The 13936-nt window shown below is 56.8% G+C and overlaps 1 protein-coding gene across 7 annotated transcripts in view; it reads left to right on the top strand.

The window, feature by feature from the left end:
* The window catches only part of GGT1 (gamma-glutamyltransferase 1), a 33314-nt gene that overhangs the window by 9651 nt on the left and 9727 nt on the right, over nucleotides 1-13936 (top strand). For 2 of the 7 annotated variants that reach the window (XM_078435673.2, XM_081790721.1), the window contains exons 2-6: nucleotides 344-453; nucleotides 9591-9804; nucleotides 11974-12148; nucleotides 12914-13088; nucleotides 13689-13819. In XM_078435673.2, the coding sequence (XP_078291799.1) occupies nucleotides 12928-13088; nucleotides 13689-13819 (292 nt within the window). In that variant the 5' untranslated portion in view covers nucleotides 344-453; nucleotides 9591-9804; nucleotides 11974-12148; nucleotides 12914-12927. Of the gene's footprint in view, nucleotides 1-343; nucleotides 454-3553; nucleotides 3993-6554; nucleotides 6645-8696; nucleotides 9805-11973; nucleotides 12149-12913; nucleotides 13089-13688; nucleotides 13820-13936 lie in introns of those variants that run through there. The other 5 variants (XM_081790723.1, XM_081790726.1, XM_081790724.1 and 2 more) reach the window with 5 other exon arrangements.

Raw genomic sequence — 13936 nt, 5'->3', positions numbered from 1 at the left:
TGGGTTAAGTATTGCCCCCCAGGAGTGTGTTTGGGGACAGAGTGCTGGGATCTGTGGTCCCCTGAAGCTGAACCCCTGATACAGGACAGAGGACAACTTAGTATCCTTGTCACTTGATCATTCACTGAACCCCAACCCCTGTTGCTGCCTGCTTGGGCTCCCCCATTGGGACTGGTCCTGGGGCTTTTCTATCCTCGGCTCCCTTCTCCTCTGCCGTCTGCCAGCTGGACCCAGCAGCCTCCACTACTCCCCCTCTGTAGCCAGTATTGTCCTGGGGCCACCTTGGCACCACAGGTTTCCTCCCTGGCAAACCTGCATGACCATTTGGCCTGCCTCCCTCCAGAGCCCAGGCGCTTTCGCTGACCTGACGTGGTGGTGTTGGGGCCAGAGATTTAAGCAGCAGCCTCATTGCTCCAGGGACCTCTCAGACCCCTTGTCCAGACTGGCAGCCTGGTAAGAACCCCCTCCCTCTCCTCTTATACTTTCGGGGCTGGAGCCAGAGCTGGGATGTCTCCCAAATCCTGACCTTATCCTTCCAGAGGCTGAGCCAGGCCTGGACATTGTCCCCTCAAACATGAGAAGGCCGAGCCAGGGCAGGGGTACGGGGCAGGGGAGAGAGAGGGCTGAGTTTGGTTGTCACAGAGGGGGCAACCCAGGCAGTGGCACAGAAGGGTGCCCAGAGTTAGAGTCCTGTGGAAAGCAGAGAACTGCCCCCCAGCCCCACCCCTCATGTCCCACCCCACCCTCTGTGTTCTTGGCTGAGAGATTCCTGGAGGACATTTTCCCAGAAAAAGAGGGAGGTGGTGACTGGGCCTGGATCCCTAGATGGGCCTCCCTCTGCCTCCTGTGGGGGTGGTTAGGTTGAGTTGGCTCTTAGGGAGTGTTTCTGGCCTAACCCGATTCGGGCAGGAGGCCCCAGAGACAGAGTTCTGCCCTCAGGAGAGGGGGGCATCATTCCCCCTTACTGGCCTCCATGTATATTTAAGTAAAGGCTGCTGGCCTCTCTCTGTGGAGTTGCCTTGGGCAGTAGGCCTGTATTTGTGGAGACCCCATTGAGTGGGTGGGTAGGGGGGTGCTATGATGTTGCCCTCTCAGCACCTAGGGCTGATATGGAGCTTCAGTGACTTGTATGGGCTCCCTGGACAGCCAGTGAGGTGGGAAGTTGGGGAGCCAGAGAGTCAGGTGGGAGGGACACAGCTGAACCCCAGGCCCTGCTGGCGGCATCCTGGCCCTAAGTGGGGCTTGCCAAGAGACAAGTAGCGGTGACAGTCACACCTTTGGCTTCCCAAGCTCTTGGCCACCCCATGTGGTGGCCCAGCTGGAGTGACAAGGAACCAAGGTCCAGATGACCCAGTGGGAGGGGAGAAGGGCTGTGGCTGGAACTGAACCTGCCCCACCTTTAGGGCTCTTCTCTATCCACCCAGTGGGGTAGTCCAAGACCAGATACTGGCAAGGTTCATGGTACCTCAGCAAGTAGCCAGGTGACAGTGAGCCTCTTGGCAGCCGCTCCAAAGAAGGATGCAGGATGGTTTTGGAACTCACTAGGAGGAAAGAAGCAGACACTCAATGGAAACAATTTCTTCTGGAGCTGGCTCTACAGGGCTGTGTTGTAAGCTTGTGTCAGGGCCAGGGATCCCTATGGGGGGGGGGGGCATGGGTATAGGCTCAGGACCAACGAATGATTGATTGATTGAGATGTAGAGAGAGTGGGGGAGGGGCAGAGAGAGAGAGAGAGGGAGGGAGGGAGGGAGGGAGGGAGGGAGAGAGAGAATCCCAAGCAGGCTCTGCACTGTCAGCACAGAGCCTAGTGTGGGGCTGGAACTCACGAACCGAGAGATCATGACCTGAGCTGAAATCAAGCATCGGACCCTCAACTGGCTGAGCCACCAGGTGCCCCTCGTCTCAGAACTGATTAGAATCCCCTGGACCTGTCCCTTTTTGGGTGTACAAACTAGGTAAAGTAGGTAGCTGTATTCGTTTTCTGTGGCTGTTATAACAAATTATTGCAATCTTGGTGACTTAAAACAACAAATTTATTCCTCACAGTTCTGGAGACTGAAAGCTGGAAATCAAGGCATTGGCAGGGCTCTCTGAAGGCTCTAACGATGGCGGTTGCTGGTATCCAAGGCATTCCTTGCCTTCTAGCTATAGCCCTCCAACCTGGGTCTCCATTGTCACCTGGCCTTCTTACCTGTGTCTGTGTGTCTCTCTTCACATGGCCTTCTTATAAGAACACTGGTTATTGGATTTGAGGCCCACGCTAATGACATCTACAAAGACTCTATTCCCAGATAAGGTCACATTCAGAGGTCCCAGTGGATATGAATTGGGGGGGGGGGTGCTATTCAACTCACTACAGTAGGTTTTACAACCGTATTTCCTCATCTGTAACTCGGGGAAAATAGGGTGCCCGTCCGGCATCTTATTGTAGGATTAGACACAACAAAACAAAAGTCCAACATACAGCAGTGTTTTTACAAATTGATTTTCCGTGGCTTTATACGGAATCCACTCAGCCACCCACAGCCTTCATTGGTCAATTCAGTGCTGACTTTTGGGCCCTGTGGATACTGCAGAGGCTAAGACACAGGAAGTCAATCTAACAGCTACTCCACAGATGTGGGGAACCTTGATGGGGGCTGCAGGGCACTACAGGAGCTGACCAGGAGGAGGGGGAGGGCTTCCGGAAGAGGTTGCTTTGAGGTTGGGGTCTGAAGGAAGAGTGCCAGCTTGAAGTCTCAGCAGAGAGCATAGGGTGAACTTTACAGAGGAAGGGGTGGGGCCCTAGCAAGACTGGAATTTATCTGGAGGGCAAAGGGGGCCTTTAAAGGGTTTCTAGTGAGAGAGGATGTGCTCAGATTTGTATGCTCAGCACTGGGGCTACCTTAGGGAAACAGTGGAGGGGCTGAGGACCCTGAGGAGGAGTTGCCAGGTGAGGGGAGCTGGGGTCAGGAGCAGCCAGGAGAGGATGTGGAGGTGAGGCTGCTACACTGGGGGACCAGTGAGTTTGGGAAGGAGGCTCTGGGGCTAGGCAGGCTAAGCTAATGTGGTTTGGTGGAGGTATGGGGACGGTTGTTACTTAGTTCAGGTTTAGGCAGGCATGTTGACCTGAGGCATCTAAAACATCAGCCCATAAAATGTTGCAAGCAGGACTCTGAGAGCAACGGAGTTCAGCTTGAAGTGGTGCAGGAGGCCCAGAAATGAGATGGCAGGGGGTGGGGGCTCTGAGAAGCCAGGATGGAAGGCTAGCAGAGCATGCGGGGCGGTGGGGGGGCGGGGGGGGGGAAGCACTGGGTGTTTTTTGGTATTAGGGGAACCACAGGTCCACTCACCCCCCATGGAGGGTTGGGAGTAGGGGGTGGGGGTGGAGAGGCGTGTGGACAGGCAGGTTCCAGCCAGCGACTCCCCTCAGAGGGAGACAAGACCAGGCCATACCCTGGGGTGGGGGCTGGGGTGTGGACGGCTCAGCCTTTCTCCTCCACCCCTTGGAGCTCCCAGACACTGCAGATAATTACGAGGTGATATGGTAAATGCTACCTGCTCAGGGTGCCGTGGGCAGAGAGGGCAGGGCAGGCAGGAGGGGGGCATTTATGACCTCTTAGCCCTGAGCTGCTCATCAGCCAAGGACAGAGGCGGCTGCCGGCCTGGGCGTGGGAACCATGGAGATAGCGGGCGCTGACAATAGCCTGTGCACAGCCATTTCAGTGAATCCGCCCAACAATTATTTTAATGATTCCTGCTTCCCAGATAGAAAGCTGAGGGCAGGAAGAGGAGACCCTGGGCCATGAGTGGCAGGGGTCAAATTTGAACCTAGGAACTCTGGAGCCCATGCTTTTGGCTGTGCTGGTACCCTGCTTCTGGGTTTGGGAGTTGGACTTGGTCCACCAGGTGCCAGACTAGCCCTGCAGCCAGACATTCTCAGGCCTTAAGGAGCTGACATCTCTGAAGGCCCACACACTGGCAGTGCTCCAGCCTTCTTCCACACATCAAAGGTAGGTGCTGCAACGGCAAATGCCTCAGATGGTGCTGGGGGCTGGCAGCCAGGCTCTGGGGGCACAGGGGCTCTGCCTCTCTGCTACCCCTGGACAGCACCAGTCTCTTCACTGAGCTAGAGTCTTCCTTCCATCCCGGCAGTGTGGTCTGTGTGGCTCAGGGAGGCTGTGGCGAGGTAGCCACAGGGTCTGAGGTGGCCCTTGCTCCTCTGCTTGTGGCCTCAGACGGTGGGCAGGAAGTGAGGCAAGCCCACCTTAAAAAGCATGCCAACTCTCACAACTGCAGAAGGCATTCCAAGAAGGCAAATTGGGCTTGACATTGGGAAGAACTTGCCAACCAACCACAGTCTTGCTGTCTTTAAAGGTAGTGAGGTCCCTGTCAAGGCAAGTATGCAAGCCAACCTTTTTGGGGTGTTGGAGACAGGAGATCAGAGACCAAACATTTGAGATTCTGTGATCCTAAAGTTGATTAAGATGCTATGATGTTTGGCATCAAAGTCACTTGTATTTAGCCAGTTTACCAAATGTGTCCTTGGTGCAGATACCAGGGGACACAAAATGCCTGTTGTAATATCAGGTTTCCTGGCTCCCAGTGGGCCCTGAGATCCTGTCCCAGCAGTTCTGGAGGACAGGTCAGGCACTGCTGCATCTGGACCTGCCTTCCTGGCTCACTCAGTGTGAGGCTCCTGACTGCATTTTGGGATGTTGTGTCTCTACCAGCTGTGGCCCACCCAGGGCAGGAGGTTCACCTGGCACTTCCTGAGGCTCAGGCAGAGCCTCTTCCAGGATGTGACAGCAGGGTGGGGCATGATGGAGGCTGCAATGAGGTACTACTTGCAGGAAGTGGTTTGCAAGGCCTTCCCCGTGTCATGGGTCACTGTTCTACCTAATGGCTTTGGGCAAGTCCCTTCCTCTCTCACGTCGTGGTTTCCTTTGACTACCCTTCTTCCTCCACCAATGCCTTGTTTTCCCAGACACAGAGCTGGGGCAAACCAGAGTCTGTCAGAACAGGAAGGACCTTGGAGGCCACTGTGGTTCCTCATTTTTCAGAGGAGGAGATGGGCCAGGTGCCCAGCCCCCCTATCCCCTCCTGTCTGACCAAGACCCGTGGGGTACCCTAGGTTGCTGGTGCCTACATAGTATGTGTGGTTAGGAGATAAAAGGCATCAGGATGGTGGGGTGGCACCGCTGGCCCCCCCCCCCCCCCCATGATGCCTTGGCAGCAGTCCCTGGCTGGAGGCCAGCCTCGCCCAGGAAACTCCTCAAGGAACAAGGACACAGAGAACCCATCTCAGCAAGTCCCCAGCCATTAACACTCCTTTCTTCCCACGGCCCTTACCCTCTGGTCACCCACCAGGGTCTTAATGAGTGAGCTGCAGTTAATGGGTTACCCAGCCAGGTGACACATTCACCAGCCTCCTGGGGCTCTCAAAGTCCAGATGCACTGGCCTGGCCTTCAGGGTCTGATCTGAGCTCAGCCACTTCCCTTCTTAGCCTTGACACCTCAGGGCTCAGGAAGGGCCCAGGGAGGTCAAGAGGCTCCCTTAGGCCCTTACTACTCCCAGACATGCCTCCAGTGCCAGCTTCCAGGCTCAAGTGGTTCCCTTTACCTGGCATGTCCTACCCAATCCAATCCCAGCTCTGCCCTGATTCTTAAGGCCCCTGTCACTGTGTCTGCCTCTCCTCCAGGGCCCTGGGCTCCTCCTCTTCCTTGGCTGGCCATACTAAGCCCATCTAGAATCCTGCTGGGGGTTCCTTGAGAAGAGAATCTGGACAGGCCAGGCTTAGAGGCAGGAATGAATGAATGAATGAATGAATGAATGTGTTGAAGCCAGGGCCGTGCTAGTGGTGGCAGTTCTGGCAGACAGCAGGCCACAAGTGGATCTCAGACACAGGGAGTCTTGGGGCTGCCAGCCCTGTGAGGCACCCACCCTGTCTCATTTGATGGGCCAGAGTAGGCAGGGGCATGAGCAAACAACTCTATCTCCTGCCCTCACTGCTGTGTGTCCTCCATCAACCCTCTCGCTCATGACCCCAGAAATGTCGGGGATGAAGAGAGGCTCCCCTGGGTCATGTAACTCCCTTCAGTCCAGGTGGCCAGGGCCTTTGGAGTGACAGTCCCTACACACTCCCCCTGTAGCCCCAAGGGTCAGGGAGAGGACATGGTTGGAGGAGCATCTCCTACTCTAGAGTTCTGGAGTAGGTAGGATTCCTCAGGCCTGATGGGGATTCAGAGGTTTACACTTCCAACCCCAGTGGGTGGGCATCTGGCTGCACCCCAGCACCACGTGAACCTGCTCTAGACATTGTAAGTTGGGGGGGGTCCCACCTCCTCCCAGGGGCCCCTGGCCTGACCTACCTCTGCCTGAAAGCTAGCCTCATTCAGCACCACGGAGGCTTCAAAGCTCAGGTCTCTCATTCAGGATTGGGGATCTTACGGGACTCAAAGAGGCCAGCAGCTGTCCCAGGTCACACAGCCCCAGAGACAGGGCTAGGAGCCAGCCCTCTTCCCACCTGGAAAGGTTCCTGTGCCTTTAAAGCCTCCCTCCACTCAGTCCGCAGGGGGAGGGAGGGGAGGAGCTGGGTCAGAGCGGGGGCACTAGGGACTCAGCTCTGTGCTGGAGAGCAGCAGGAGGACCAGCGTAGAGCCAGGTGAGCCAGGAGGGGCATCAGGCTGTGCCTCAGTGCTGTGTGACCCCAAAGTACAGCTCATTCTTTTTGAGCTGCTGGACATTGTAGGTTGGGGTAGCTCAGGCTAGGTCCTCCCAGAAGCATCTGTCTGGAAGCCTGGGTTCCAGTCCCAGCTCTGCCATGTGCTGGCCTCTTCCTCTGGAGAGGCTGGAGCCTTAGTTTATATACCTGCATAATGGGAGTGAGTGGACCTTCAGGGTGAAGGGGACAGGGCTTGTGTGAATGGACCCTGAAGAGGGGCTGCACAGACTGGGTCCAGGCTGGAGAGGCCTTGGATTTTTTATTGTCTGGTTAGGGGGGTTGAAACTACCTGTCCAAGCTGTCTGGCTCACTGTGTCACAGGTGTGGGGTGGGTGGAGGAGGGCCGGGTGGAACTGCTGGACTGCTCTAAAGAAGGGGACATTTTGGAATTAAGCAGGAGGGGTGCAGCATGGGGAAACTGAGGCCCAGGAGGATCTGGCAGCATGGGGGTAGGGGACCCATGATGGGGGCTGAGGCGCTGGGTCCTCTGGCCATGCTTGCCCCTCTCCGGGATCTGGTTTGTGGCTATGGTGGGGCCTGAAACCGGCTCAGTTGTGCAAGGGTCATTGCACAACTCTAGGGGGTGCCCACCACCTTGTGGTCATTGCAGGCATGCCTAGCTATCTCAACAGGTATCTGGCATGGTGGTTATCAAGTACTGGGGAAGGTGACTTTTTCTAATTCTCAACCTTATGCCACCAGGGTGGGCAGCAAGGGAGACAGATCCCAAATCCAGGCCTGGGTAATGGTAAGCTTCCAGTCCAGTGGCGGGCAGGGCTCAGGAAGCTGCTGAGAGCTATGTTCTCATGCCTGGGGTGAGATGGGGACGACTCCTTGATGCTGGTGGTGTTAGGGCCAGGGGCATGGGTTCTGGGCCCACCTGCTGGTCCACATGTCTCCCTCGGGGTCCAGCTGAAATTGCGCAAGTTGCTTCAACCTAAGCCTTGGTTTCCTGTCTGAATGGGTCTAGGACCGTGCACCAGGACTGTGGCTCTGAGGTGGTGGTGACACAGCCAGGTGACAACTGGGTTGGAGGATTAACAGAGAATCCTTAGGCTTCCTCATGCTCCGCTCTCTGATGCATCCTGGGAACCTGTTCCACTCAGCCTAGGTTCAGCTTGTGTGTGTGTGTGTGTGTGTGTGTGTGTGTGTGTGTGTATTGGGAGGGGGTGGTGCTGATGGCAAAGTCAGTATCTCTGGTGGGTGAAGCTTGCACATTCCTGGGGACGGGGAGCTTACCATCTTCTGTGCCTAGGACAGGAGCCATGGGGTCTGGAGGAGACTCTTCAGCCCAGCCCCTGCAGCCTTTTCTAGGGCGGCATGGTTTCCCCAGACTGACTCCCCTCAGGTCGCTTTTCAGCATATAGGGGTTGGGGGGCTGACCAGAATAAAACGTGACACGCTCACCACGTAAGGAAGGTTCTTGGTTCTGTACCTCAGGCGTTTGTTGACACAGCCTTTAATGAGATACCTTTCCTCCGGACTCTCCTCTCTGGGGCCTGCAGCTGCTGCTAGGCTTCATCTGTGCTCCATCACAGACAGTGTTTGGTCCCTCACCTTGCCCCAGGATGCGGTTTTCCTGTTGGGACCCTACTGGGATCACCTGTTGGGTGGGGCCATCCTCTGCCCGCTCAGACATTCTTCCTACCCTCGAGCTGCTGCTGACACTGCCATGTCTTATGCCTCCCCAGGCGAGGAGGAAGTGGCTAAGCAGGCTTAGGCTAGGGACAGAGCCCTGTGTCTCTCCACTCTAGACCCCTGCCAGCTGACTGGCCTGCAACACAAATCCCCTGACATCCTGGCTGGTGGCTAGCCCTCAGGGACAGGTTATGGGCCTTCGTCCCTGGAGCCTGCCCTGTCCATCTTCTCAGTCACCCTGGTCTGCAGGTGATGTCCAGGAGAAAAGAGCTGAGTCATGGCGCCCCGTCCCGGGGCCGTGGAAGATTTCATGGGAGTGCATTTTCCGGTGGATTCCATCCCAAGCCTGTTCAAGGGCAGTGGGTAACAGGACAAGGCCTGTTTTGACTGTGCGACCCAGAGTGTGCAGCAATACTCCGTAGGGGCAATGAGACCTCTATAGCTCTTTCTGTCTGTCAGCTGCCACAGCCTTACAGGGTGGTCATAGCTGAGGTGTTACAGATAGGGACTGTGGGGGCTCCTGGGCAGCCTAGATACAGCTAGCAAGGAAGCCAGGGATGGAGCAATGACTCAAGGAGTGGCTGATCCTTATTCTTGGCACATGGAGGCCAAAGGGGGATGGAAAGCAGCGTCCAAGGTCCCTGGGCTGGGCATGCACCTACTCCTGGCTTGAGATCTCCTTGTTGGCCCGGTCAGGGACATGCAGAAACTTGGGTGCGGGTATCAAGTGGCCAGGTGTGCACTGTTGGGCTGCGTGGCTTGAACCAGCTCTGGCGCGGTCTGGGCCCTGCCTTTCCAGGCTGCTCAGGGGGGTTCTTGGGCCCGAGGTGCTGACATTCCCGGATAGGCGGTGGAACCGGTCTGGACACGAGGCCCCAGGCTGTGTTCCAGGAAGGCACCTTTGGCATCTGCTTGAGGGCTGTGGTGAGGGCTCTCAGGTCCTGGTTCTGGTCTGGTGCTGGCGGCACCTCTGCTGCGTTGCCTCAGGAACCATCTCTGGGACATTGTGTTTGGCCCTGGAGTTCAGACACTTTGACAGGGGTGGGGTGTACCCAGCCTGGGGCTTGCTGGAGGGGTGTTCACCAGGAGACCCTGCCCTTTGGAGAGAACTGTGTCCAAGAGAGGGGGACTCCTTGCCCCTGGCACCACATCTCTCTTTCCCTGTTGGGGTCACACCCCTCACCTGCTGCCACTGCCTTGGGGACCCCAGAAGTCATGCTGTCATAACACCTCCCATCTCCTACCCAGGGCCCTCCCAGAGCTGTGTGAACTTTAGTCATCTGCTGACAGGCCAAGTCACTGTGTCTCCTTGCTTCCTCAACGTCAGCCCCTGGGGCTGTCCTCCCTGTCAGACTGGACCTTTTAGAGGACAGCCTGCTCTCCACCCTGCTTAGACACTTTCAACGGTCCCATGGGGTTGCTGAGTGACTCCCAGCCAGCTTCTTGCCTGCTCTGGGACTAGGTGAGCATGAGAGTTCTGCCTTCTCCTGCCCCTTTCCTGTCTCTGCTCCTCCTTGGAGGTGCCCTCCCCCAGATCCCAATCCCTGTTCAGAGGCACCCTGAGGAGCTCTGCAGGGGCTGCAGGCGTGGCTCTGGGCCACTCCTAGGAATGGGGGGGTTCGGCTGAAGCTGTGGCCCAGATTTTCCCAGGCAGACAAATCTGGCCGTGTCCCAGCCTAGAGCTTCTTCCGAGGACCAGGAGCTTTCCTGGGCCCCTGCCAGCTCCGGGCCTCAGGTAAGCCCATGAGGGTCATGAGGAGTGGTGTGGGAGTTTGAGGCCAAATGCTGTGCCCCACCTACTCTCTGGCCTCAGTTTCCCTTCCTGACACTGATTTGGGTGAGAGCCAGACCTCTGGGCTTGGACATTCTTTTAGTGAGTCTTTGGGAAAAATGTGGGGTGTGTGTGTGTGGGGGGGGGTGGGAAACGGAAGCCCAGTCCCCAGCAGGGTGTCTTCCGCAGGGCTGGTGATGTCTGCTTGCAGGGTCTGGGCTGGTGTCTTTGCTGCCCTGGCCAGGGAGGAGGGATGGGGGTCAGTACTGCCCACCCCTCCCCATACTTCCTGGCAGTCTGAACCTTGCTGGGTGCCCCCTGTCCCTCTGGAAACCCACTTGGGTCCTTGGGTAGACGGATGGATGGACGGACAGATGGATGGATAGGGGAGGCTGGAGTACAGACCTTAGGAAGTCATGTCTGGATCACCACAGGGACCTGAGGGGAGAAAGGAGGGCCGTGAGGGGGGCGGTCTCACCTCACAGCCGCAAGCCCAGGAGAAATGAGACAATGTCCCCAAGGTGTCCCACGGGCAAGGACTGGGGGGCCTCCTTGGCAAGTGTGCCTGTGCCCATGCTGGGAAGAGAGTCACTGGTTTCTGTCCTGCCCCACCCACCCCCACCACATGTGGTGGGAAAGTTCTGTGTCTGGAAACAGACCCCACATGTTCCCGGCCCAGCTCCCAAGGCCCCTCACACCTCCCAGCGTAGCTGTCTCTGTTGGGAATCCTTAACCCTGACCCAGCCTCTAGGGTGTGCTCCAGGGGCATAGACTATCCCCTGGAGCAGTGGTAGGGGGAAAGTCCTGGTTGGCACTTTGGAGAGAGCCTTCTGCTGCCTTTTGGAGGACTGAGGAGCAGGTGATACTGACAGGAGGGAGTGCAGGGAGTAGGCTTTATAGTCCAGCCTTCAAAGGGTGGTGCCTGGATACAGTCAACATGGAGAAGAAAGGCTGGCTTGAATCCCACTGGGGACGTAGGGTGGTGGTCTGCTGTGTGGCTGCCCACTGAGCCTGGGAGGGGAAAGCCCTTCCATGCTGGCTTCTGGAGGCCCCCCATGTGGGAGGGCTATCCCCTCCCAGGCTCCGTGCAAGTGAGACTCCACTCCTAGTCCATCTCTGGGACACTGTGTCTGGCCCGGGAGCTCAGACCCTCTGAACAGAGACGAGGTGAACCAGAGGCATCCCAACCTGGGGCTTATTGGCAGACACTCACCTTTTGGAGATAATGGAGATTGCCACTGTCCTCACACCTCTCCTTCCTTGTGGGGGTCATACCCCTTGTCCGCTGTCACCGCCACAGGAGCCCAAAGGCTCACTGCTGTCCCTCCCTGCATGGCCTGGAAAGGAGTCAACAGGGAAACAGTGAGCAGGTGGCTGACCAGCTTCCTTCTGCACCGCCGGCCTCCAGGGCGTCACCCTACTAGCTGATGGCAATTATAGCCAACACTCACCTAGCACTTCACGCTTTCCAATCCACTTCATTTCTACAACATCCCCAAGCAGGATGCCTCTGTCATTCCCACTGGACAGGTAGTCAGTGACTTGCCCAAGGTCCCACATCAGACGAGGGGCAAGACTCAGATGGGACGAGCTGGCTTGAGAGCCTGCATACCCCGTCTCCTTGGCCTGGCCCACGTGGGCTTCACCACTTTGTCATATGACACTCACACCACCGAACTCGGGCCTTGCTCTGGGCAAACCCCCTCTCGGCTGTGCCTGGAGATTTCACACAAATGTGGGAGAGTCGGACAGCCTCCTCTTCGACTCCAGAGTTCATCTGGGTCAGAGGAACCTCACAGAGCTCCCTGGGGAGGACATCCCTGGGGAGGCCTGTTTCAGGTACACTATCTTGATTTTCAGGAGAGCAAAGAGGCTGCCTGATCGAGGTGTCTGTCTGGAGCAGATTCTGTGGACACCGGCTCCTACTGTCTGTGAGGGAGACCCCAGTTATTTCCTTAGCTGTTTCAGCCAAGCCCTCCCCGCTTTTGTGGCCACCTCCCCAGGCAAGGTGTGGGGCTTCCATCTGCTGAGAAAGGTAGGCCCCTGCCCCATGGCAGCTTGTCTGACAATTTTACAAGGAGATTGTGGGTGTCCTTTTTGAGGGTACAATGGAAGCCGAACCCCACAGTCTGTGGCAGGCCACTCTGGGGGCCCATGGATGGTGTCTGGCTCTGGGCTGAGGTGGGGGTCACAGAAGGGATCAGGCCAAGCTTGTTCCCGGTAGAGTTCCCTGCTTGGCAGTGGCTCTGACTGTGGGACACATGGAATCTGGGGGCTCCCAGGAGAGATTTCTGTTGGACATGGGGTCTTTACTGGGATGGGGCCTTGAGGATAAGCAGGGCAATTTAGGAAGGGAGAAATGGGGCTGGGAGTTTCTGGCAGAGCAAGTGGCCGGGGGCTGGAAGGAAACAAAGGGACATATTTTTTTCTTTTAAAAAATTTTTTTAATGTTTATTTATTTTTGAGAGAGAGACACACACACACAGAGTATGAGCGGGGGTGGGGGGGCGGGCAGAGAGAGAGGGAGACACAGAATCTGAAGCAGGCTCCAGGCTCTGAGCTGTCAGCACAGAGCCCCATGCGGGGCTAGAACTCATGAATGGTGAGATCATGACCTGAGCCGAAGTTGGAAGCCTAACCAACTGAGTGAGCAACCCAGGTGCCCCCAGGGACATGTTTCTGAGGCTTGACTATTGGCTGTGCTCTGTGTGGTGAGGGTCAGGATGTGCCCAAGGCCAGGCCAGTGGCAGTCCCCTGACCCTGTTAACCACCAGCCCTCCCCCCTGACCCCAAACAACAGGTACTTGCAGAGCCATGAAGAAGCGGTATGTGGTGCTGGCCCTGCTGGCCGTGGTCCTAGTGATCTTCATCATCATCCTGTGCCTTTGCCTGCTCTTGACCTCCAAGCCACAGAGCCACGTCTACCCCAGGGCAGCTGTGGCCACAGATGCCAAGTATTGCTCAGAGATCGGGAGGTGAGCAGGCAGGGCGTGGGTATACAGGAGGACCACTGGAAGTGGATCTGGGCAAGATCCTCATCCCTCTGAGACTCAGTTTCCCCGTCTGTACACGAGCTACCCGGACAAGGGGTGTCTGATGCACATGGAGCTGCCTGTCCTTTCCTTGGACCTTCACAGCAGCCTCTGGTCAGGGCAGAAGGGGACACTGACTCCAAGAGCAGGATGTGGATTTCCTGGTGCCCAGCTGGGTCCCTTTCCTCAGACCTCTGTCCCTTTGGATAAACTGCTGTTTTATGCTATTTTAGACCCCTATCTCACATTATGTACAAAGATCAGTTCCCAAAAGACATAAACAGACAAAGAAGGTTGCTAATAAAAAGTAACGTTTTTCCGTTTTCTTTCTTTTATAAACGTCATGCACATCTGTTTGCTTGAAAGGAAGAACATATAAGCCCATTGGTCTTAGAGTGACATGTAAAAACCAAAACTACGGTTTCCTCTTCCATCCTCCTTTGGGCAGGGTGGCCAGAAAGGGTGGAGTTGGGTGGCAGTGTGCATGTGTCGGGGGGTTGGGGAGCCCGCAGGTGCTCACTCCCCACCACCTGCTGCCGGTAGGGACATGCTGAGGGACGGTGGCTCGGCGGTGGATGCTGCCATTGCGGCCCTGCTGTGTGTGGGGCTCATGAACGCCCACAGCATGGGCATCGGGGGCGGCCTGTTCCTCACCATCTACAACAGCACCACGCGTGAGTGCCCACGGGGAGTAGGGGAGGTAATTGGCAGGGGCTGTCCATCTCAGACTGGACGTGGGCCGGGGGCAAGCAGAGCCGGGTGGCCCCTGGGCTCACACGGGGTGAGGGGTT

This window comes from Panthera onca, chromosome D3, assembly GCF_046562875.1.
Source record: "Panthera onca isolate mPanOnc1 chromosome D3, mPanOnc1 haplotype 2, whole genome shotgun sequence".
Lineage (NCBI taxonomy): Eukaryota > Metazoa > Chordata > Mammalia > Carnivora > Felidae > Panthera > Panthera onca.
Note: the sequence above shows the minus strand (reverse complement) of the source record. Positions and strands in the feature narration are given on the sequence as shown.